This window comes from Bubalus kerabau, chromosome 3, assembly GCF_029407905.1.
Source record: "Bubalus kerabau isolate K-KA32 ecotype Philippines breed swamp buffalo chromosome 3, PCC_UOA_SB_1v2, whole genome shotgun sequence".
Lineage (NCBI taxonomy): Eukaryota > Metazoa > Chordata > Mammalia > Artiodactyla > Bovidae > Bubalus > Bubalus kerabau.
The window spans coordinates 19,635,119-19,661,490 of record NC_073626.1 but is presented as its reverse complement, the minus strand read 5'-3'; the positions used below and the strand labels follow the sequence as shown (position 1 = coordinate 19,661,490).

The window sequence follows — 26,372 nt, the reverse complement described above, 5'->3', positions numbered from 1 at the left end:
ATAATTTCTCATCAACTGAGGCTTCAGAGTACAATAGGAGAAATAGTGTTCATGGAGTTTAGGCTCTTCCCTACTACCACTTATTAGGACCAATTTTTTTTTTTTTTTTTCTGGGCTTCATGTGTCTCATCACTAAAACCTGACTGCTTTCATTTTGAAGTTCTATGTTGTCTGGTGACATAGCTACATGTGTCTTATCAATTAGTATGTCCTATTGCTGATGTGTTCCCTTTATTACTTCTTGTTGATATTATGTAGCTGTCTCACATCTTCCAAATGTTTTCAGATAGACTGGTCTAACGCTAAATAATAATTTCTTTTGATCAATATTGTTGATCATTCATTCATTCATCTATTGAGCAGCATGTTCTTGGTGCTGGAGAACCAGGCATGAAATGATTGTCTTCAGAGTTGGAAGAGAAAAACAGTGATAATGTAGAATGGTAAATGCTGTGGTACATGCATGTTCTGAAGGCAGTGGGATAGAGGTGGGAGTCCGAAAATGACTGTTGGAAACTATGGATGGGATGATTGAAACAAAGTTTTGAAGTATGAGTAAACCCTGACCAACAAAGATAGAAAGATGCTGAGATGAGTGACTGCAGTTCAGGGTAGGGGATGGAGGCAGGTGTTTGAGGAAGCGGGGAGGAGGGAACAGAGGGGACCAGACAGTGAACACCACTATGTGCCACTCAAACATGACTTGGATTGATCCTTAAGAATGAGCAACCCAGTAAAGGGGTCTGATGAGCAGAGACATGATCAGATGTGCACCAGGGAGGTTAGGCTGTAGGTATGGTGGGAAGGGAGATAGGAATGTCGATCCTGGAGACCAGTTTGAAAATCATACAACAATCTCGAAGGATTGATGAAAAACATTGGAGACTGAGAAGAGAATTCAGATTCTAGAAATATCAAGGAAGTTGCATTGTGAGAACCTGAAGAACTGGATATGATGGTTTCTTACCAATGGGGACACTTGACCACTTAACATGATGCTGGCATTTAAAGTGATTACAAGCCATTGTTCTGGTATTAGTGGTTGGCAAATGTTACCCTTGGTACTCACAATACCCCTCAGAGGGTGGCATCTGAGTGTGTATTAATTTTATTATTATTTTAGAGGTGGAGACAAAGAAGTTAAAGAATTTTGTGAACACCACACATTGTGTTTTAGGAAGAGTAATCTGATAGTGGCATGTTTCTCAGGAGGCAAGGAAACCAGGTAATGAATCATTTTGAGATGAGAGGTAGGGAGAAAATGAGACCAAGAGGTGACACTGCCTCAAACTGAGGGCTCTGCCAGTGGAAGGACAGTCACGTGTGCAGGAAGGAAGTACTTAGACATCTTTGGCTGGACAGACATCTTTACTCATGTCTGCAAAATTGATCCCAAGATCATAAATAATGTAAGTCACCTTGGAGCTATGAAATTGCAGTGCTTACATATGTCTGTATATCTGGCTGAAAATATCTATCCAGTCTAGGTCGCCAAGAAAGTAAAATTCCCTTTAACAAAAATGCTTGGGTCACCCATGTCTGATGACATACAGTGACAAAGCCTGTTTCTCTGAATCTCTCTTTTTTGACTCCAGCACCACCACGATTACCTTCCCAAATAACATTGAAATTGATGACTTAGAACTTTTCCAGAAAGACTGTGGTTTGTAATTAAATTTGGGAGATACTCAGCTCTGATCAATAACACAATGAGAAACTAGATCTCAGGAGGGGCTATGACCGTGGATGTGTGTGTGCTGTTTTCTAACCAGTGGATTTTAATGGTTTTAATTGGAAAGACTTTTGGGGGGGGGGGTTTATAAAACACAGAAATTCATTTCTCACACATCTGAAGCCTGGAAAGTCTAAGATCAATGTGCTGGCAGACTTAGTGTCTACTGAGGGCCTGCTACGTGGTTCATAGATGCCTATCTTTTTTAATATAAACTTACATGGTGGAAGGGGTTGGAAAGATTTATCAGACTTTCTCCTAAAGCTGGGAAGAGGCTCCTCCAGTATTCTTGCCTGGAGAATCCCATGGATAGAGGAGACTGGCAGGCTACAGTCCATGAGGTTGCAAGAGTCAGACACAACTTAGCGACTAAATTGCCACCACCACCATATTTAATTAATATTAAATACAATAAAACAAGCCAATATTCTATACACCTGAAACTAACACACTATTATAAATAACTATCAGATCAGATCAGTCGCTCAGTCGTGTCCGACTCTTTGCGACCCAATGAATCGCAGCACGCCAGGCCTCCCTGTCCATTACCAACTCCTGGAGTTCACTGAGACTCAGTCCATCAAGTCAGTGGTGCCATCCAGCCGTCTCATCCTCTGTCATCCCCTTCTCCTCCTGCCCCCAATCCCTCCCAGCATCAGAGTCTTTTCCAATGAGTCAACTCTTCGCATGAGGTGGCCAAAGTACTGGAGTTTCAGCTTTAGCCATCATTCCTTCCAAAGAAATCCCAGGGCTGATCTCCTTCAGAATGGACTGGTTGGATCTCCTTGCAGTCCAAGGGACTCTCAAGAGTCTTCTCCAACACCACAGTAAATAACTATACCTCAATTTAAAAAAAACTGGGAAAAATTAAATATGAGTGTGCTATTCCCACCCCTTTATAATAATCTCACTCTATCTAACTTCAATTCCAATCACTATGTGATTATTACTTAAAAACAAGCTATAAGTGCAACCTTCTTTGACTAACAGCTCTTCCCTAATTAGGAACATTAGCCTAAATATAGTCTTTATTTTTCCTGAGGTAAGTAGAGGGGGATTGGGAAGTATGAAAGAAGAAGAAACAAATAAAAATTCTGTCATTGTTCTAATCAGAATTTCAACTGAGAATAAACTTTCTGACATGGGAATGTCCTTATTTCTCAGGTACATTAAGGAAACAAACATCAAAAATGACCCAGATGAACTCAACAATCTTATCAAGAAAAATTCTGATGTGTTAACATGGACACCGCGACCTGGAGCCACTCTTGATCTGGGAAGGATGCTAAAGGATCCAACAGACAGGTTTGGCTTAAATACTTAATAGAGAATAAAAATGATTCAGGGATTTTTTTTTTTCAATTTTACGAGAAAATAAAGGACATACTTATGGCCTCTTGGTAGGTCCCGATTTGTAGGAATATTAAGGCTTTTTGTTTTGTGGTTTTTTTTTGAGTAGCATCCTGAACTTGTCATGAATTAATATCCACACATCACTTTTTAAAATAGAAGTCTTACCATTCAAATAAAAAACTATTAAATAAGTATCTTTCAAATCTAGGGGATAAAAGATTGAATTTTTTTCTCAGTACTATAAATAATTTTCTCATCCTATATAATAGTTAACCCAAGTGTTTTCCTCATCTCAGAACCTTCCTTGAAGATAAAGAGTAAGGAAGTTTTTTCTTTGAAAGATAATTGATACAGCTCAAAGTGAAAAACAATGAGCCTGAGAGTTAGTTTTAATATGAGCATTAATTCAGTTCAGTTCAGTTCAGTTCAGTCGCTCAGTCGTGTCCGACTCTTTGCGACCCCATGAATCGCAGCACACCAGGCCTCCCTGTCCATCACCATCTCCCGGAGTTCACTCAAACTCACGTCCATCAAGTTGGTGATGCCATCCAGCCATCTCATCCCCTGTCATCCCCTTTTCTGCCTGCCCCCAATCCCTCCCAGCATCAGAGTCTTTTCCAATGAGTCAACTCTCCGCATGAGGTGGCCAAAGTATTGGAGTTTCAGCTTTAGCATCATTCCTTCCAAAGAAATCACAGGGCTGATCTCCTTTAGAATGGACTGTTTGGATATCCTTGCAGTCCAAGGGACTCTCAAGAGCCTTCTCCAATACCAAAGTTCAAAAGCATCAATTCTTTGGCACTCAGCTTTCTTCACAGTCCAACTCTCACATCCATACATGACCACTGGAAAAACCATAGCCTTGACTAGATGGACCTTTGTTGGCAAAGTAATGTCTCTGCTTTTCAATATGCTATCTAGGTTAGTCATAACTTTCCTTCCAAGCAATAAGCGTCTTTTAATTTCATGGCTGCAGTCACCATCTGCAGTGATTTTGGAGCCCCCCAAATAAAGTCTGACACTGTTTCCACTGTTTCCCCATCTATTTGCCATGAAGTGATGGGACCAGATGCCATGATCTTCGTTTTCTGAATGTTGAGCTTTAAGCCAACATTTTCACTCTCCACTTTCACTTTCATCAAGAGGCTCTTTAGTTCTTCACTTTCTGCCATAAGGGTGGTGTCATCTGCATATATGAGGTTATTGATATTTCTCCCGGCAATCTTGATTCCAGCTTGTGATTCTTCCAGCCCAGCGTTTCTCATGATGTACTCTGCATATAAGTTAAATAAGCAGGTGACAATATGCAGCCTTGACATGTTCCTTTTCCTATTTGGAACCAGTCTACCCAACTGCCAATTCCATAGACTGTACATTTGAACAGGAAACAGCGCACTGGGAGTGCCGTTCAGGAACCTTGATGTCTCAGGCCTAGATTTTTCAAATACTTGCATGTGTGCTCAGTTGCTCCATCACGTCTAACTCTTTGCAGCACCATGGACTGTAGCCCGTCAGGTTCCTCTGTCTATGGAATTTTCCAGGCAAGAATACTGAAGTGGGTTGCTAGTTCCTTCTCCAGGGGATCTTCCCAACCCAGGGAATGCTTTACCACTGTGCCACTAGGAAGCCCCTTACAAATACTTGTTTTGAGCCAAATGAAACTGTTAGTTCCTCACCTTTATTTAGAAATGGACTAAATGTGTTGGAAATCTGGACACACCAAAAGCACACCCCTCTCTTGGGCCTTACCTTTGCAAAGTTGGCACGAGTCGTGCAGGCAGCTGATTATGACCTTTTGTAACCTCCCATACCCAACTGGTTGCCACATCTAGTCAATTCTGCTGCATAAATCTCTTACAAATCCATTACTCTTGTTCTTCCGTTGTGACTTTAGCCTCTCACAATTTTTCACCTAGATTCCTGCAGTGGCCCCTGAACCTCTCCTCTGATCCATTCTTCAGCACATCCTGATCCTATACTGCTCACAATCCACTGGTGGGTTGAAAAATCAGTGGCATTAACCACAACCAGGATTTTTTAAAAATGTAATAGAGTAAAATCAAATAGACCTGAGTACATTGCCCAAATACACATACCAAGGGATAGTATTATTTCAGGAAACTTTTGTCTCACAGGTGCCCATGGTATGTGGGAGTCCTGATGTAAAATAGAATTCTTACTGGGATCACAGGCAAGGAGTTTGAAAGTCCCTACTCTGCCTTGCTGCCAAAGATACTTTTTTTTAATGTAAAACTCTGTCCCCTTCCCTGCTTAAAATTCCTTAGAATCTCCCCGTATGTCAAGGGTAAAAGCAGTTTGTATTCTCTAGATCAGGGGTGAGAGAAGTTTTTAATTATTTCAGGTTTTAGCAGGGCATTCAAGAGTCTGGCTTTTGGCATTTGCAGAATTCTCCATCCTCTCTCTCCAGTTCCCTAAATGTCTTCTATGGTAATAATTCTCAAACTTGAAAGCACATCAGAATAACTCCAGTCACTTGGATAACTGCAGCTCCTTGGGTTCCACCCTCTAAGGTTCTGATTGGGTAGATAGGAGGCAGAGCCCAGGAATCTGCATTTGTATCATCAAGTCACACCTAAGCATCCTGGGTAACAAGAGGATTGATTATTGTTGGATTCTCAATTGTAAGACACAGAGTAAGGGATATAGGGAGACTAAGTGCTTAACTCTGCCTTCTTGTGAGGGTGGGAGGGGGCAGGAGAGAACAGTAAATGTGTCCAGGAAGGCATTTGTGCCTTAGAAACCAGGAGGAGGTTTCAGAAAGTAATTAAGAGAGTGAGAGAGATTGAGATTCTGGCACGTGCTGGAGAAGGGAGGTGCAAATAATGTCATGAGTTTGGTGAATGCAGATAGTTTGTTTTTTTGTTTGTTTTCTAAAAAAATGTTTCTATTGAAAATATAGTAGATTTACAATGTTGTGTTAGTAAATATATTTTCTTTGAGTAAGTGAATAGTATGCCATTCATTCAGAAAGGACTTACTGAGCTCCTTCTATAAACCTGGCATCATAGTAGGTACAGGCAAACAGCTGTGAAGAGGTCCTTCCCTCATGAAGTCAAATCCACCCCAGTGTAGGGGCGGTAAGTGAAAGGGGAAGGAAAGGGTGAGACAGGAATTCCGTATCCAGCCAGGGCTAGAAAGAATTTGCAAAACAGTCCAAGGAACTTGCCTGTGAGTAAGGAGAGCTTGAGAAAGTTATAAAGTGAGAAAGGAACATTACTGCATTGTTTTGTTTTTTTTTTTTAAAAACCCATTTCAGTTTGCAGAGGAGCATTTCCTGGGGGAAGAGGCCACAGTGGGAAAAACTGGAGTCAGGAAGGCCAACTGGGAGGCTGAGGCTCTAGCTAGCAAGAGATTAGTGAGGCTATAAACTGAGATGAGGCGAGGAGTTGAGGAAGCAAATTTGAGATTCATTTAAAAGTTAGAAACTGTAGGATTTGACAAGTAATTTATTACCAAAACCAGTGCATTTCTAGCTTTGGTCAAACAATGGACTAAAAGTGTTGTTTTGAGAAGTGCCACAGAGTTGCCTAATCTCTACCAGCCAGGTGCCCATTTCCTCATCACCATTCCCTCATCCTGATCACATTCTATTCTATTGCCTGGATTCGAGTTTCCATGTCCCATGCAATGATCCATCCTCACATTGGATGGACAGGTTTAGGAATGTCAGAGAACTGTCATCCATATTGCTGACTGGGTTTCCAGGTAGAGTTGCCCTGTCAGCTTTGATTAGTACAGAAAGATGACCATATATTAGAGACACAAAATTATGGGTATATCTCTAGGACAGGCTAAAGTCATTCCTATGTTCAACAAATGTTTGTGGGACCCCTTCTATGGCTGGGCTTCCTTGGTGGTTCAGACAATAAAGAATCTGCATGCAAAGCAGGAGACCAGGGTTCAATCCCTGGGTCAGGAAGATCCCCTGGAGAAGGGAATGGCAACCCACTCCAGTATTCTTACCTGGGAAATCCCATGGCCAGAGGAGCCTGGCAGGCTATAGTCCATGGAGTAGCAAAGAGGTGGACACGACTAACACTTTCTGTGTGCCAATCACGGATGCTGCTCTCATCAAACTTATATTCTAGTGGAGGTGGGGGGGGGCAGGGCAGGTGTGAGCAGGCTTCTACAAAATCAACATGACCATATTATATTCAACATTCCCATAATTTAGTGATTTGAGCTGAAAGGGTCCACATCAGTGGCTTTCCAATTTTTTTTTTCCAGACAAGGACTTTTATCTTTAAATGTATTGACTTCGAGAGCCATCACACTAAACAATTAACAGGAGCTATTCTCATTAAGGCTGGGGAGGTGTCCCCCAAGGCACTTCTGTGGGACCCCTGGGTACCACCTGAATGATCGAAAAGCTGCTCCTCTGATTGACTGCTGAAATTGAAGTGCTAACTTTTGTCTTCCTTCCTTATTTATTGCTGTCTTCTTTCCTTCTTCTCTCATCTTTTTGTCTTTAAGCAAAGGCATCATTGAGCCTCCGGAGGGGACTAAAATTTACAAGGATTCCTGGGACTTTGGACCATATTTGAAAATCTTGAATGCTGCTGTAGGAGATGAAATATTTCGTCACTCATCCTGGATGAAAGAGTACTTCACTTGGGCTGGATTTAAGGATTATAACCTGGTGGTCAGGGTATGCTTATGAAGTGCCATTTGTCTTTGCTTTCCTGTATTATAGAAGTATATGAAAACCCCTTCGTATTCCAATTTGTTTCTCAATAAGCATTTTTTAAGTCCTACCATTTGCCTCACAGAGAATCGATGGGACAATGTGCTTAAACAATCCCTTTTTGAAAATGTTTTCGTAGGAAGCAGTCTGAGGTCCAGCTCAGTTTCTCTTTGGGAGGATTCTTTTTCTTCCCATCACCCTGTGTTAGTTGCTTTTGTTTTGTCGATATTTTGCGGTGTTGTGGTTGTATGGCGGAAAAAGCTACTTAAACTGTGAAACTTGCAGGTGGATCCCACCAGAGAGGTGGTGTCCTGTAGCAGCAGGAAGTGGGTAATTCTTATCTGCAGCCGTGGTAAGGAGTGAGGTGCACCAACCACAGGGTCAGCCTGGAACTTAAATTAGCCGTGACACATACACAGAGAGCTTATAGGCTCAAGTGGTTCATGCTGTAAGCTGGTCACCAGAAAACTGAGGATGTATCCAAAAACAAAATATGTCCTGAAAAGCAGGGGGTCAAAGAGAAAGAGGAGGTCTGAAATGGGCTGGAAATCCCTGCAGCACTTATCTGTATATTTTATCCCACTTATATTTAGTGCCTGAATTTGTGCATGGGGAGCAAAGTTTAGGGAACACATCAGGAAATGGACAACATTATACCCTTGGAAACAAAGATTGGTTACCCTCGGGGTGAGGACTAGTTTCAAGTTTACCTTTCAACCCCTGAACATTAATACTTGGTAGCACACAATACTTAGCATTCTCAAAATCAGTAAGTCCTAAAAACCTACCCAAGGGTCAGTGCCAGGCTGTGCAAACTTTTTGCTGGTCAGTAATGAAACAAGTATGAGTATGCACGTGAGTATTGTTACAAAGATGTCAACTCTCTTTTCTTGGGATGAATTGTCATTATTCCAAGATTGTTGTTCAGTTGCCAAATTGTCGACCCCATAGACTGCAGCATGCCAGGCTTCCAAGATTAGTCCTTTCTATTTTTGAGGCATGAAAGCATTCTTCCTTTAATGAAATAAAAGAATAGTAGATGTAAGAATTTGTTTTAAGTCCTCACTTAGCAAAATGAAATATTGATGCCTCTATTAGCTCCCAAATATTTTTTTAGAAAATTGAAACCTGAAGACCTGACAAACTTTGGTCTAAATGAGATTTTCAGTTGAGTGATTAATGTGAAAAAGAGAAAATATTTGGAATTTTCAGTGACACTCTTTATGTTTGGCTGCTAGGTGATGGTGAGAAACAGTCCACGTTTTATTTATCTTTTAGCCTGCAAACTACAGTGGTATTTGATAGCTCATTACTAATTATACTTACTAATTACTAAGTATACTAATTATACATATATCTAAGACAGTGATAACCTTCTCTGTAAATTTGAATGAAGTTAGTGACATGAAGCAGTTTTGCTAGTGTAGAAGAGTAGGATTAGAATTCAATTCAGGAAAGAGAAGAGAGAGTTAGAGAGCCACGTAGAGTGATAGGGAGAGCAGGAGACAGAGAGGCAAGCCTCTTTTTATATTTACTCCACTTGATTGCTATCATTTGCTTGCACATTCTAGAATTTTTTGAGGATCTTGACAACCAGATTGATATGCTTCTTCCCTTTACCATGTTGTCATTTGCACAGATGATTGAGACAGATGAAGACTTCAGCCCTTTTCCTGGAGGATATGACTATTTGGTTGACTTTCTAGATTTATCCTTTCCAAAAGAAAGACCAAGCCGGGAACATCCATATGAGGAAGTAAGCAGCAACACCAGTGGAAATGCTCCTTCCTTCCTTCTTTCCTTCCTTCCTAAATAAATAAATTTTTAAATTTACTCCAAAAAAAATTTGGAGTAACTTTAGATTTACAGTAAAGTCACAGGGATACTACAGAGAATGTTAACATACTACTTTAACATGCTACATTTGTCACAACTAATATGCCGGTATTGAAAGAATATTTTTAACTAAACTCCATACTTGCTTCTTTTTGAGTCATTTGCAAAGACTGGCTTTTCTACCTGCTTCCTTCCAAACAGCTGGCCCGCCTGTGCTGTTAGCAGACCTGCAAGCATTGATCTTTGTCTGCCCCTTTACCTTTTCTCCAGCAATGTCTCCTTCCGCAAACAAACCCTGTTGGTGGCTTTCTACAGAAAACTGTCAACATAAACCAATGCATATTTTGAGTTCCAACTTTTAGCAGATACCTAGCCCAAGTCAGGCATGATGTTAAGAGCTGGGGCTTTGGACACAATGTCAAGACTGGTATGGGTTCCCTACCCCTGCTGATTAGGATTACTGACTATGAGCCTTTGAATCCCCATTCAAGTCTTTTTTTTTTTTTCTCCCCCTTCTGTGGGGCTTCTTCGTACTTTATAATGTTTTTATGATAGTCAAATGACATAATATATATGAGCATGGATTATAATTTTAAATTCTATGTACATGTAAGAATCACTAAATAAATTAGGAGGGTGTATAGTCTGCCCTTAAGCATATTAAACATGTGCCATATAAATGTGTAATGCCTTAATTATAGAGTTACCTTCACTTTCACTTTTTACTTTCATTCATTGGAAAAGGAAATGGCAACCCACTCCAGTGTTCTTGCCTGGAGAATCCCAGGGACGGGGGAGCCTGGTGGGCTGCCGTCTATGGGGTTGCACAGAGTGGGACATGACTGAAGTGACTTAGCAGCAGCAGCAAATGTACCTTTATATAATAGGCCTGTTCTTAAACTACATTTTAATAATTGAATTTGTATTTTTATGTTTAGTACTTGCTGTTGAAGAGAATCCTATGATGAAACTTTGGTAAAACCGATAATCTACTGCTTGCTTTGGGGGTTTTAAAAAACTGAGTTTTCACACATAGGAAAACACTACATGAAACACTGATCTTAAGCAAAATGAACCTGATATTTTATTGCTTTTTTTTTTTACCAAACACATACATAACACAGATTCATAAATATTAAGTCATTTAATATAACAACCATGATATGAATCAATATTACTATACTCCCCTACAGATGAGGAAAATGCCATGCCGAGAGGTTCAATAATCTGCCCAAGGTCATACAGCTTGTAAATCATGCTGAAGGCTTTAGCAGCAAGGGGTCTAACTGCAGAGTCTGTGTATTTAGCCACTGCATTGCTTCTTAAATCTGAACTTAACGAAACTTATAAATTAAGGTATCTGTTAACCATCAGGGAGATTTTTCTTTGGAATTTTTAAAATCACAAGTTCCCTTAAAATACATCATTGAAAAAAAAAAAAAAAGGCTTGTTTTTACAGCTTTTCACATTGCTTCTGTTGAATACAGCTAGCAACAGCTCTCTTTAATACAAATGAGGAGACTTGCCACACCATGGGGCAAATCGTCGTGCCTGCCACATACATGGTGGTCCCTGTTTTGACTCAAGTGCTTTTATATCTCAGGATATTAGTGATATTTCTGTATGTTGAGGTTTGTTTAAATAGGTTATCCTTGGAAGAGCTCCATCTCTTGCCACTTGGAGCCTTCTCATATTGCCTTTTTTGGAGGGGAGGCATTCACTACCTTTCAAACACATGAATGTATTTTCTATCATGCCAACTCTCCATCTTTCCTAGATGCCTGGCTCCTAGCGCTCTCAGGAGCTCCTGCTCTGGGCTGGATGGGCTCCTCTCTAGGTCTGCTGCCAATCTGTCACCCTGTGACCTCCCTCAGCCTCTTCTAGACCCCACCCATGTCTTCACTTCTTTGCTTTCCTCCTTTGTGGTATTTTCTGCTTAGGTATCTGCTGAAGAAAGTTTGCACAGGAGCTACTCTTTAAGTATTTTCCTGCCTAATCTTGCACAACAGCTTGCTGAACATACAATGCTGGGTGGCAGTCACTTTCCACGGACGCCTGAAGGCATTGCTCCTTTGGCTTCTAGCTGCATGCACTGCTGCTTATCCCAGGCTGACCTTCCTTCCACTGTGGTGACTTTTAAGAATCAAGGGATTAGTCTATATTTACCAAAAAAAAAAAAAGACCTTTTCAAGCTGACTCAGGGCTCTCTGTATATGGGTAAGACCTATTATCCAGCAGGCTTTACTTGAAGGTGGGGGTTACATGCTTAAATGCTCACAGATGGACCCCAGGCAGATCTTTAACTAGGTAGAGTTGAGTGAGGACTGGGTCAAGTGGAAAGCATGGGAAGGGAGGAGCCCCTACTGAGCTCCAGCTGATCCTCTGAATTTTCCAGAAAACTTGGATATCTGGATTTTCATGTGAAATATCTAGATTTATAAATGTGGAAGGCCAATTCGGTTTTTTAAAAGGGAGTAGGCTATGAACTATAACCTAGATTGTATGTGGACAAGGGAGCACTCATTTAAGTTTATGAAGGTGAGGAGCCAGCTATTAGGCTGAGGGGCTCCTAAATATCAAAATGTGGAGGTCCTTGTATTTGTGATAAGGCATCACAAATACACTCCCTGCCTTCATTCTTCCTGTAAAGTTGATTCCATTTCGTCAGAGAACTGTCTGAAGGTATTTGGCCCTGGAACCATGTGTAAGCCTAGGGAAGTGGGTGCTCACTGTTTCATATACCTAATTTTGTGCTTTGTGTCCCTGCTGTTATCCACAGTACCTACCTCTTCTCGTTCCAAATCCGAATGTCCTTTCTCATACTCTCCTGGATTCTGCAGCCTCTGGCCTGTTCTTTAATGCCACTCACCTAGCTGCTTTCCACGTTCACATTCATTAGTTGAAATCTCCTGCCAATGACTCACTTCACTTTTTCTTCATTGTGGCGGCTCATACCTGTGTAGTTGCTTTGTCAGCAACTTCAGTTGCATCCAGAAGTGGGTGGAAGGCAGGTTATGCATGGGATCTGTCCATCATTTTGAAGTAGAAGTCCTTTCTCAGCTCCAGTGACACTAGGCCTCCTAACTTCTCTTCTTCTGTATTCTTTGGGGGTCTCTTTCTCCAGCCACCACTTACATCTCCTGTTTTCCATCAGGGTTCTGTGCTCAACCCACTCATCTTCTCAAGCCTGTATCTGGGTGAACACATTTGCTAGCACCACTTCTCTGCTAATGGCTCCAAAAACCTGTATGTCCTGCCCAGACTTTGCCCAGCTCCCACCAACACTGTCTAGCTTTGGATTCATTAGAGTTAATTGCCTACTGGATAATATCACCTGGATTTCCAAATCCTTGTACCTCATTGTTCAAAATTCAACACGTCGTTGTTCTCTTAAAACTGCTCTTTCTTGTTTTCTGTCTGATCATTGGCAATGTTAGTGCCTCCGCCCCCTCTTCCCAACCCACCAGTGACTCCAGCTAGAAGCCGAGCTTTTCACCTTTTCCCTTTCTCCTCATTCCCAGATCTAATCAAACCACCAAGACCTTTCCATTTTATAGTCCAAACATTTCTCAAAGCCTGCCTGATTCTTCCACGTGCTTGTCTCTAGTTTGAAAGATCACGAAAGACCTTCTCTCCTCCACTGCAAGGAATTTGGTTTTGATACTGCACCTTAGCTGGGCAGTCCTCAACTTGACAAGCTGCACAGTCATGTTTCGGAGTCTCTGTTGGCCAAATAAGAGATCCTTTGACCTGTGTTTGCCTTGTCAGTTCACAGTGGATGTCACTGTTTTGTCAAAATGGTGTGGGAAAGAGAAATAAACCCAAACACCAGTCTTCTGATCGTTCTGTCATTTATGATAAAGTTGCCTGTACTGGCATTAGCATATTTGTCAGGAGAAAAAATGTGATGCCGGATACTGAAAAAGGATGCTAATGAAGTGTTAAAACCATGTCCAACCTTAGTAACTTCCCATCACACTACTTCATGCTTTTTTTTTTATTTCATAAATATCTCTTTTTTTCTCACAACAGTAACACAGGAGACCGAGGCTTAGCAAGGTTAAGGTCACATGATTAGTAAGTGCTGACCTGAGACTCAAAACCATCTCTGCTTGTCTCCTAACCCTGGGCACTTTTGACTAGTCAACAGATCCTGTGTCAGGAGTTGGGATTCTTGAAAGGTAAGGGCCTTGGCCACTGAATTAAGGTACTCTTGCTCAGTGGCAGGCCTTGTTTTACACATTTTATGTACATTGACTCAGTGAATCTTCACCATGGTCCCCTGAGGGATGGTCTATTATCTCCATTTTATAGAAGAGGAAACTGAGGCACGGAATGGTGGCCAGGATCACACAGCTAGACCATGGATTTGAGCCCAGCAATCTGATTCTGTCTGTGCTCTCTGTCACTCTGCTCCCCTCTACTCTGCTCCCCCAGCTCCGGATACACTTCCTATTTTCTTTCCTTCAATTTCTGCTGCACTCAGATGTCCTCTCCCCACTTACCTCAGCCTGTGATGTCAACTTCAGTAGGCTCTTCTCCTTGACTTCTCAGAGCCCTGCCTTATAGACAGCTGCCTCTTTCAGGGACACAAGGGGTTGATACCGATACCAGCTCTGTGCTGGCTGGGGCGCTCCTGCTAGTTGTTCCCTATCTGTTTCAGATTCGGAGCCGGGTTGACGTCATCAGACACGTGGTGAAGAATGGTCTGCTCTGGGACGACCTGTATATAGGATTCCAAACCCGGCTCCAGCGAGATCCTGATATATACCATCATCTGTAAGTCTGAAAATGCCTGCCGTGCCCTAGGCCACTGCAGAGGATGCTGTGGGTATAAGCAGAGTCAGTGGCTGACTCTGCACCCAAATTTTGATGGATGTGGGCGATTCCACCAGCAGCGCTTTATTTCTTTGTTAATCTGTTGAAAAGCGAATCTGGTTAGGAAAATAACATTTTAAAGAGTCACTGTTTCTACATTCATGCAAATGTGTTTCAGTCTCTTTTAAAAGTGGTTCTTGGTACAGGAAAGGGAAGGGCATTATAAGAGAGAAAGGGTGTGCCTGGCCGAGACAGGAACAAGGAGGGGCTGTTTATGTGCAAAGACTTGATCATTGAAAACAATCATTTTCCATGTCACAATTTTGTCAGTGCCCAGCTCTGAGCATGACTTTGGTGAGCTAGTTGGTTAAGGGAATGGCCCTCTGAATCTCTACCTGCTTACACTTTAAAACCGTGCAAGTTTCTCACTGCAAAACTGTATATGTCTTTGAGACTATTGTTGGACTAGCTGAGCTAAGGGTCAGGAAGGCCCACTTGCTATCTTCATATTTACAAAAATAAACAGCAAGAGGGAGAATACTTTCTTATCATTACCACTGACCTTCTGAAAAGTTCAGGAATTTAATTTTAAACAAGCAAAGCCTACTATCTAGTTTCTGCCTTGAGCTCGAAAGCACAGGCATGTCTTGAATTTTCTTTTTTATTTCTTTTTGAATGTTTTGAAGTGATTTTTCATAAAAAGAAATAAACCTATCCTGCCCACACCTCCCCAAAAACTGTATCTGTTTTCTGCTGTCCCCTCCACCCACTCTCCCAGGTAACACTTGATCAGACTACAATGTGTATCATCCCAGGCCTATTTCTGAGTGCATCAGCACTTCAGTAATTTCATTTGTTCTCAATAAAACATCCCACATAGTTGGGGAGGGGAGGTTATTGTTGCTGTTGTTCTTTAATGTCATCCTAGTACATATATACTTTGCATTGTTACTCATTCATTTATCTTTGGGGTCCCTAGTGTTGGGACACATAGATCAACCTCAAACATTTTACCTGCTAAAAAACATTCCAAGTTTTGCTCATTTTCAGCAGCACTTATACTTCTTGTTCTGGAAAAAAAGGAAATGTAGCAATTTTGGTGGAGATTTGAAGGTTACTTCTCTTTAAAAAAATAATGCCATCTTGGGTTGGGAAGATCCCCTAGAGAAGAGAAAGGCTACCCACTCCAGTATTCTAGCCTGGAGAATTCTATGGACTATACAGTCCATGGGGTTGCAAAGAGTCGGACACGACTGAGAGTCTTTCACTTTCACTTGGAAGTTTCTGGGATACTGATGCTGAAGACTATTTTGTTATATTGTTTTGATAACACAGGTCATAAATGTAAGAGAAGTGTAAGTGTAAGAGAATTCCATAATAAATCTTGGAAAGCAGTCACAGCCCAATTTATCTTTGTTGTTCTCAAAATGGGATTTATGAGTTTATTAAATATTTTTCTGGTCATAAAACCAATACATATCTACTGCAGGAATTTTTTTTTTTAATGTTTAAAAAAAAAACCCTCCTTAACAAAAAACAGTTAAAACAACAAATGACCCCACCATCCAGAGAGGCAATTTGTATTTTGGTATCTAGTTCCTTTTGGAAAAGGAAATGGCAAACCGCTCCAGTATTCTAGCCTGGAGAATTCCATGGACTATACAGTCCATGGGGTCACAAACAGTCAGACACGACTGAACGACTAACACACACACATCTAGTTAATCTTTCATCACAGGCACTTTTTTTAAAAATAAAAATAGGACGGTACTATATATACTTTTGTACCTACGTGTTTACTGAACAATCTTTGATGCACCCTGTAAGTTTCTAACTTTTCATTATTTGAAATGATGTTTTGGCAAATAAACTTGTTGATGTGGCGTGCATACTTTCATAGTGGTTTCTTAGGATAAATTCCTAGGAGTGCAGCTGCTAGTATCCAACACACACGCAGCTTGAAGACTTTTGATGCATCTGCCAGATTGTTCTGAGGAAGCCAGCTCACCTTCCCAGAAATAGTGTACCAGCCTGCTTACCTGCACCCTCACCAATACTGGGTCCTAATGCTTTTGTGTATAGAATACAAATCTATATTTTACATATGCTAATTCCTTAAAGCAAGGCCTATCACAGACAAATAAAAATAAGACACAGTTGTCACATTTTAAGGGACTGCATTCAATGTACTGGAAATGTGAAACTACACGAATATCTGAAACAGTACAACAAATGCTGTCTCAGGGAGAGCAGAGTACCAGGTACCAGACAGATCTTGGCAAAACAATGGGCATGGACGTTTCCAAAACATATTTTTCTGCTTTATCCCTTTCACAGGTTTTGGAACCATTTTCAAATAAAACTCCCCCTAACACCACCTGACTGGAAGTCCTTCCTGATGTACTGTGGGTAGAGAGGACCTGAGATCTCCCAGGTAAAGCAGCTTGTGGATCTGGGAGACACATTTATTTCCATCCCATCACATTTGTTTTTGGCATTTGAAGGTTGGGGAATATTTTTAATATGCTGAAATGGAGGGAGAGATGATAGAATAATCCAGACAGAAGGAGTGAGTAAAGTTAAAAGGTTGTAAAATATAAGATGAATTAGAATGATGGCAGGTCCTCCTGGTGTGGTAAAGAAGGAAGGGAAAGCAGGAATGAGGCATGAATGGCCCTGGAGAACAAAGAGTCAGGAGGTTCAATGGGGATGCTGAGGAGGTTCTGTAGTTGTGAAAAAGTGGGAAGTGTTCAAGGTAAGGAGGCAGCTGAATGAGGGATTGCCAAGTCCAAGGTCTTGCTGATGGAGCAGATCTGAATAAAGATAGGTGAAAGGACATCTGTATAATGAAAGGGAGCAGAGATGAAGATCTCAGCTGTCGGGAGGTTGATGCGTGCATTTCCAAGTTGCCTTATCAAGGAAGCAGGCCTATGGTGGTCAACACATGAGACTTGGAAACTGACCACTTGAATTAAAATCTTCGTTCTGTCACCTACTTTGTGACCTTTGGGGAATCTGTGTCTCAGATTTTCATCTATGAAGTGAACATAATAATAGCACCTATCTCATGGGGTTATGTCGTATTCCTCAGGTCCTTCTAGAAGAGTGAGTGACGCATGGTAAGTGTACAATAAACGTTGACCATAACAGCCTTATGAAAGAAACAGGAGAATTATGGGACTATAACCATTCATAGGGCCAATCTATAAAAAGTTTGGAGGAGAGTCATTTCAGTTTACTGCCCAGCTTTAGAGTCTCGCTTACCTTAAAGCATCATAGACTATATAACCTGAACTAAAAACTAAAAATAAAAATTCACCTCAGTGCAATAAAAACTTAAAAAATATTGAAAAGAGTTTCATACTGCTGTTCATTAGTAATATCTTTAATTCACAGGGATACTAAGCTACATGAAAAATTCAAGTATTCATTGATGCTGTATCTTGAACATGAAGCTTATACCAAAGAGACTATGCCTTATTGACATCAGCAATGGATAATCAAATATTGTGTTTGTGAAATGTTCACATATCTTATGTTTTTGGATCACTACATAGCCAGATTATTAATATTTTAATTATTCTGTCCATAATTTTATGTAAAAGAACCCATGAATGCAATAGGAACAAATTCTCTATGGAAAATAAAGACAACAGGAGATGTAAATCCAAGTACAGAAGAAGTAGAACAGGAGGAGAAAAGGTTTCCTAGAAGACAAGGAAAAGAAAGGGTGGGGGAGCAGATGTTGGGTTAGAAGAAGAGAAGAAAGGAGAGAAATAGATAAATGAAAGGCTATAAGAAGAAAATAAGAAAGATAAAAGGTTAAAATGGAACTTTAAAAAAATGTAAACATACATTTTGTTCCCTAATAGCTTGACTCCCCAGATAGAGTCCATGAATATAACTGAGTAAGAAGCGTTCATGAGCTGTTTTCAGTTTTTGAAAAAGTTTCATTGAAATCATATATTTACCAAAACAAGGCTGCAGAGGCTACCCAAGATGTAAAATTTCATTGGGACTGAAATAATTTTGGTTCAGTGACAAAATTTATTACTTAATGTATATTATAAATTCTAACAAATAGTGGTATCTTTGAATAAAATACATGAACACTAGCTAATGATAAAGTGAGTCCTATAGACAAAAATCTTTCAAGGTCAATAGGATAATCAACAGTCAAGACCTATATCTTGAAAAAATTAAGAAGTCCTCTTCTGAACACTTGAAAACACTGTTGCAATGGTTAAAATCCACAACTAATTTATCTGTTTCTGTTAATGTCTGTAGTTTTTGATGATTTTCCTGTGATTATCACACTATCTCTAGGAATATGTGATTGTTGACTACGTTTCTATTTTAATATTGATGTTTCCAGCACACAAAAACCTCTCATTGATCTGAACATCAAAACTGATTTCCTAATTGTGTTTACTACCTCTTTAATTCTGAGGATTAAGATTTAAGATTCTCCTTAAATCTCATGATTATCTACTTCTTACAAAGATAATAATATGATATTTGATGTCTCTGATTCACTTCATACATTCTACCTATGTTTTGTGATTTACGCTATATAGTAAATTTTTCAATTATTACTGAAAAATAAATGTAATGTGTATCAGTATATGAATATATGATAAAATGTGTATGATGAGCAAATAAAAGATTATTTTAAAATATGGATGTTTTCTTAACACCAAGCCTATCTTTATTTTCATGCTGTCTTCCTAGCTATCATCTTCTGATACCCTGACTCCAGCAATTCTTTGATATTATAAGACCTTTAGTCCATTGACCCTGCATGTCCTCACTTCTCTTCTTAGTCATCTTAGATTCTTTTCTAGTTGTGTCCACATCACCCTCTTCTGTCATTTTTCTACCCTACCTGCCCTCTTTCCCTCTCTCATATCTCAGATCTCATTTCCATGACTTCCAAACTATGAAATCATTCTTTATACTTTGCCCTAACATCCACTGCATCAGCAGATCCCATCACCTTTACTTTCAAAAAATACCCAGAGTATAACCACTTTCCACCATCTCCACTGCTATCAACATCAGGAGAAAACGGAAACCCACAGAGATAATCTTGGCACTAGGGGCTGGTTTTCTTTATGACATGGAGAGGGCAGGAGGAAAAAGGGACGACAGAGGATGAAATGGTTGGATGGCATTACCGACTCAATGGACATGGGTTTGGGTGGACTCCGGGAGTTGGTGATGGACAGGGAGGCCTGGCATGCTGTGGTTCACGGGGTCGCAAAGAGTCGGACACGACTGAGCGACTGAACTGAACTGAACTGAACTGAATGGATAGGCATCTGTTCCTGCCAAGAAAGGCTAACAAGCCGAATGCCTTGAAACAAGCTCAGAGCCATTCAAGGGAATGCTGGGAAAGCCATCTTTAGGGAGGTGACTTGCAGACTACACAATCCTAAAGCCACTTTAGAGGGTACCAGGGTAACAGCTAGCAGCTGGGAGCTGTTGCTCATCTCGTATTTCAGGAGCCCAACTCTGAAGAAACGAAGGAACTGAAATCCACTTCCTTCTCTAGTGCTCCTCTAGTGCCCTCTACAGACAAAGCTTAACTTCATACTAGCTGTCGTTTCCTTGCTAAGTTGCGTCCAGACTTTTGTGACCCAATGGACTGTAGCCTGCCAGGTTCCTCTGTCCATGGGAATTCCCAGGCAAGATTATTGGAGTGGGTTGCCATTTCCTTCTCTAGAGTATCTTCCCGACCCAGGGATAGAACCTGCATATCCTGCATTGGCAGGTGGATTCTTTACCATTGAGCCACGAGGGAAGCCTAGCAAAGGAGAAATAATTCTTTTTTGCATAGCTGGCAATAGAGAGTGGACTTGAAGTTGAAAGCCAATAAATTGATAACTGACATGCACCTGATAAGAAGATATTTTGTTATCTCTGGGGTAATTAGGATAATCACTTAAGGAACTATAAAAGAATGCATAACCACAAAGGTCGTAAAGGAAAAATGAAATCATTTAAAAAATTACCTGTGAAAGAAATCAATTAAAGAAAAAATAGCTTAAATGGGACAATCAAAAGCAAAAATCAAGGTAGTAGATTATATCAATAATTGCATTAAATGTAAATGAATTAAATGCTGTCATTAAAAGATTGACAGACTGGATTAAAAAAAAACACTGCTAACAAGACATATACTTAAAAGATAAGTACACTAAAAGCTTGAAAGAAAAAAACAGAGGAAATACATACCATGAAAATTCTCATTAAAAAGATGGCATAGGTTTCTAACATCAGACAAGGATGAATACCTCATCATGTTACAAGTTTTAGTGAATCAGGAAGCTATAAAAATTTGTATATGCACATAATAAAAGCCTCCAAATGTATAAAAGAATGACATAACTAAAAGAGGAAATACATAAATTCAACTCAAAGATAATTGAAAACACCCTTCTCAGTAAGTAAACGATAAGCCAAAAAAACACATTCAAGCCTATTCTTGTATATCTCTTCAGAATTTTAAGATCAGTTTATCATGCTCCAACTTGCTTTTGAAAAAATTTACTATCGACCACTTAATTTCAACATCTGTTAAGTATCTGAGACATTCTAGTGAGGGAATGCTGAGACCTGGCCTGCTGCAGGTGGAGGTGCAGAAGAAAGGATACATATAGACGTGGTAGAGACATCCTGTCCTGAAGACGTCACAGTTTAAACACATAAAGATTTTGAAGGACCATTAAGTAACTAGAATTATTTTCTTTGATGCCCAAGGCTGGATACCCACCTGGCCTCCTTGTTTACTGCCAGGTAATAAGTAACTTGCCAAAGAAAGGATGTGTGTTAAGACATGAAAAAAACCTGTTAATTGATGTCCCTTGTTTACAAGTAAATTGTAGGCTAATAATTATACTTCTTTGAGTTATTTGACAGACCATTATAGCTTTAAGAAACTGCTGTGATTTCAACTAGAGCTAGTAACTAAAAATGATTTCAGTTCTATAGCCATTGAAAATGTCTTCCTTATGTAATATACATTCCAACAAGAAGTGAATAAGATCTAAAGAAAACAGTAATATTTTGTCAAGGGATATAAAAGAAAACTAGAACAAATGGGAAAGTATATTATTGTCCGGATGGAAATATTTTATGTTGTACAAATCTCTAAATACAGTTAAATCCCAATAAAAATCTAAAATTCATAAAGAACCCCAACAAATAAATTATTAAAATGTAAACAATGAAATAGAAAAACGTAAGAAATATGAATAGGAAATTTTCTAAGGATATACAAGTGGCCAATGAATGAATTAGAAGAAGCTTAAATTCATTAATAAGGTGTACCAGGATAAGTTTACAAGAAGGCTCATTTGCAAAATTATTTAACATTTTAAAAATGAGAAGAAATAAGTATCAATTGTGACATAATTAAATGTATCAGAGTAAATCATACTAAGAGTGATTAAAAACAATGAGGTAAAGATATATTATTGATTCAGAAAGACTTATGATACAGATTTTAAAAAGAATCAACTTGCAAAGAATACAATATTATGAGTTTTATGTTAAAATAGCACTACAGGGAATTCCCTGGTTGTCCAGGGGTTAGAACTCCATGCTTCACTATAGGGGGTACGGGTTTGATCCCTGGTTGGGGATCAAAGATCCCACAAGTCACATGGCCAAAAAAAATTTCTTAAAAATAAGCCACTACATATAGTAATGTGTACATGAATGTGTGTGTGTGTGTGACCCTAACGAAGATTTAGAGAGCTTTACATCAGTCTATTAACAGGGAGCAGACAAGCTAGGAGAAGGCAGGTAACAGGATCCTTCATTTCTTGATTAATATACTTTTGCGTAGTTTAAATGTATTAACAAGAAAGCATTCCTGTATTTATTATGTAATTAAGAAAACAAACATTAGTATACATAGTATTGTAGACTCTAAATCCACCCTCTAACTCAGTTCTACTATTTTAAATATTTTTTCCGGTTTTATTCAATATTTCTATTTTATTGGGTATACATTTTTTATTTTGCTATGTGTTAAAATAATTTTAATGCCTGCAATACTCCATATTCTGAATGAACAAGAACTAACTCTTCTCTTGCTGAACACTATCTAATCTTATGAAGACTCTCATCCATTTTACTTTTTTCATATTTTTGGATTCTTTTCTTGGGATAGAATTCTTGAAGTTGGATTACTGACTTAAAGGATATGAACGGTTTGGCTTTTGGTAGGACCTCATCAATCTTCCAGCTAAGGAACAGACCCCTACAACATACGGACAATCTCTCATGCTATGTTTGCACTAGTTTGTTCCCCACGGAGCTCTCTGTTAATTCTGCACACATTACACACTTTCTTGCTTGCAAGTCTTATTATACTATTTCTCTTTTTAACATCCCTTCATTTTTCTGAAAAGAGCAACAACAAAGAACACTTAATACACATATGTATTCTAAAGCATGGAGAAGGCACCCCATTCCAGTACTCTTGCCTGGAAAATCCCATGGATGGAGGAGCCTGGTAGGCTGCAGTCCATGGGGGCGCTAAGAGTCGGACATGACTGAGCAACTTCACTTTCACGCATTGGAGAAGGAAATGGCAACCCTCTCCAGCATTCTTGCCTGGGGAATCCCAGGGACGGCGGAGCCTGGTGGGCTGCCGTCTGTGGGGTCGCACAGAGTTGGACACGACTGAAGCGACTTAGCGGCAGCAGCAGCAGCATTCTAAAGCATTAACCTAATTGTAAGAAAGAAGATAAAACTCTGCCTATCTCTTAACCCCAAATATAATTATTTTGGTAGCTGAAACTCAGAGTTAATTTACCCAGTATCATAGACCATATTGGAGAAGGCAATGGCACCCCACTCCAGTACTCTTGCCTGGAAAATCCCATGGACGCAGGAGCCTGGTAGGCTGCAGTCCATGGGGTCACTAGGAGTCGGACACGACTGAGCGACTTCACTTTCACTTTTCACTTTCGTGCATTGGAGAAGGAAATGGCAACCCACTCCAGTGTTCTTGCCTGGAGAATCCCAGGGACGGGGGAGCCTGGTGGGCTGCCGTCTCTGGGGTCGCACAGAGTCGGACATGACTGAAGCGACTTAGCAGCAGCAGCAGCATAGACCATATTGGGCTACCCTGGTGGCTCAGAGGTTAAAGCGTCTGTCTGCAATGAGGGAAACCTGGGTTCGATCCCTAGGTTGGGAAGATCCCCTGGACAAGGAAATGGTAACCCACTCCAATATTCTTGCCTGGAGAATCCCATGGACGGAGGAGCCTGGTGGGCTACAGTCCAAGGGGTCACAAAGAGTCGGACACGACTGACCGACTTCACTATAAACCATATAGATTTTAAGAATATGTATTTTCCCCCGCGGGCTCAATAAATCTATATTAATCAGAAGGCAGAAAAATGTGCCTTGAATGGTTTCAGTTTTCCTGGCTTGGTCCTCATCCTGCATTGGTCCTCATCACAGGGGAGTCGGGGTTAGCTTTGGAAACTGCAATGAGCCGCGGTCACCGATAGGTGGCGGAAAAGGAGCGCGTCCAAACCCCGCGGCGCGCGAGACCGCTCTCTCCGGCAGGTTTCTGGATGCTGCCTGAGTCCTGCACGTCGCGGGCTCCGAGGCGGCTTCAGAGTACCTCAAGCTGTCACTCTTGCCAGAATCCTCTTCCTCTGGTGTTTGTGGGAAGAGAGGGGTTCAGCCGTCCCTCGGCAGCTCGCCCTCGTCGTCCCCGGCTCCTCCGCTGGGCACCGGGCACCTGTCGCCCGGCCTCCACGCCACCGGCTGGCGGACTGAAGGTACGGCCTCTTCAGCCCAGCGCTGACTGAAGTCAGGGAACGGCGGAGCAGGAGGCAAAGTTGTGCGCGAAACATGGCGTCGCCCTGTATCGTGGGAACACACCTGAGGCATCAAATCCTTACAGGAAGGCCCCTGGGCGGTGAGGGAGGTGGGGTTCAGTTCAGTTCAGTTCAGGCGCTCAGTCGTGTCCTACTCTTTGAGACCCCGTGAATCACAGCACGCCAGGCCTCCCTGTCCATCACCAACTCCCGGAGTTCACTCAGACTCACGTCCATCGAGTCAGTGATGCCATCCAGCCGTCTCATCCTCTCATCCCCTTCTCCTCCTGCCGTCAATCCCTCCCAGCATCAGAGTCTTTTGCAATGAGTCACCCTTCGCATGAAGTGGCCCAAGTATTGGAGTTTCAGCTTTAGCATCAGTCCTTCCAAAGAAATCCCAGGGCTGATCTCCTTCAGAATGGACTGGTTGGATCTCCTTGCAGTCCAAGGGACTCTCAAGAGTCTTCTCCAACACCACAGTTCAAAAGCATCAATTCTTTGGCACTCCGCTTTCTTCACAGTCCAACTCTCACATCCATACATGACCACTGGGAAAACCTTGACTAGACGGACCTTTGTTGGCAAAGTAATATCTCTGCTTTTCAATATGCTATCTAGGTTGGTCATAACTTTCCTTCCAAGGAGTAAGCGTCTTTTACTTTCATGGCTGCAGTCACCATCTGCAGTGATTTTGGAGCCCCCAAAAATAAAGTCTGACACTGTTTCCACTGTTTCCCCATCTATTTGCCATGAAGTGATGGGACCAGATGCCATGATCTTCGTTTTCTGAATGTTGAGCTTTAAGCCAACTTTTTCACTCTCCTCTTTCACTTTCATCAAGAGGCTCTTTAGTTCCTCTTCACTTTCTGCCATAAGAGTGGTGTCATCTGCATATCTGAGGTTATTGATATTTCTCCTGGCAATCTTGATTCCAGCTTGTGTTTCTTCCAGTCTAGCGTTTCTCATGATGTACTCTGAATATAAGTTAAATAAACAGGGTGACAATATACAGCCTTGACGTACTCCTTTTCCTATTTGGAACCAGTCTGTTGTTCCATGTCCAGTTCTAACTGTTGCTTCCTGACCTGCATACAAGTTTCTCAAGAGGCAGGTCAGGTGGTCTGGTATTCCTATCTGTTTCAGAATTTTCCACAGTTTATTGTGATCCACACAGTCAAAGGCTTTGGCATAGTCAATAAAGCAGGAATAGATGTTTTTCTGGAACTCTCTTGCTTTTTCCATGATCCAGAGGATGTTGGCAATTTGGTCTCTGGTGCCTCTGCCTTTTCTAAAACCAGCTTGAACATCTTAAAGTTCATGGTTCACATACTGCTGAAGCCTGGCTTGGAAAATTTTGAGCATTACTTCACAATGGTGTGATCACTGACCTAGAGCCAGACATCCTGGAATGTGAAGTCAAGTGGGCCTTAGAAAGCATCACTACGAACAAAGCTAGTGGAGGTGATGGAATTCCAGTTGAGCTCTTTCAAATCCTGAAAGATGATGCTGTGAAAGTGCTGCACTCAATATGCCAGCACATTTGGAAAACTTAGCAGTGGCCACAGGACTGGGAAAGGTCAGTTTTCATTCTAATCCCAAAGAAAGGCAATGCCAAAGAATGCTCAAAATGATGCACAATTGCACTTATCTCACATGCTAGTAAAGTCATGCTCAAAATTCTCCAAGCCAGGCTTCAGCAATATGTGAACCGTGAACTTCCTGATGTTCAAGCTGCTTTTAGAAAAGGCAGAGGCACCAGAGACCAAATTGCCAACATCCTCTGGATCATGGAAAAAGCAAGAGAGTTCCAGAAAAACATCTATTCCTGCTTTATTGACTATGCCAAAGCCTTTGACTGTGTGGATCACAATAAACTGTGGAAAATTCTGAAAGAGATGGGAATACCAGACCACCTGACCTGCCTCTTGAGAAATCTGTATGCAGGTCAGGAAGCAACAGTTAGAACTGGACATGGAACAACAGACTGGTTCCAAATAGGAAAAGGAGTATGTCAAGGCTGTATATTATCACCCTGCTTATTTAACTTATATGCAGAGTACATCATGAGAAACGCTAGACTGGA

General features: G+C 40.9%; 1 protein-coding gene across 2 annotated transcripts in view; it reads left to right on the top strand.

Moving 5' to 3' along the window:
- Nucleotides 1-19,072, top strand: part of LOC129645527 (cytidine monophosphate-N-acetylneuraminic acid hydroxylase) — a 59,057-nt gene extending 39,985 nt beyond the window's left edge. For both annotated transcript variants that reach the window (XM_055570800.1, XM_055570799.1), the window contains exons 11-16: nucleotides 2,897-3,037; nucleotides 7,580-7,754; nucleotides 9,430-9,546; nucleotides 14,290-14,405; nucleotides 16,782-16,878; nucleotides 17,841-19,072. In XM_055570800.1, the coding sequence (XP_055426775.1) occupies nucleotides 2,897-3,037; nucleotides 7,580-7,754; nucleotides 9,430-9,546; nucleotides 14,290-14,405; nucleotides 16,782-16,857 (625 nt within the window). In that variant the 3' untranslated portion in view covers nucleotides 16,858-16,878; nucleotides 17,841-19,072. The remainder of the gene's footprint in view (nucleotides 1-2,896; nucleotides 3,038-7,579; nucleotides 7,755-9,429; nucleotides 9,547-14,289; nucleotides 14,406-16,781; nucleotides 16,879-17,840) is intronic.
- Nucleotides 19,073-26,372: the final 7,300 nt, after the last annotated feature.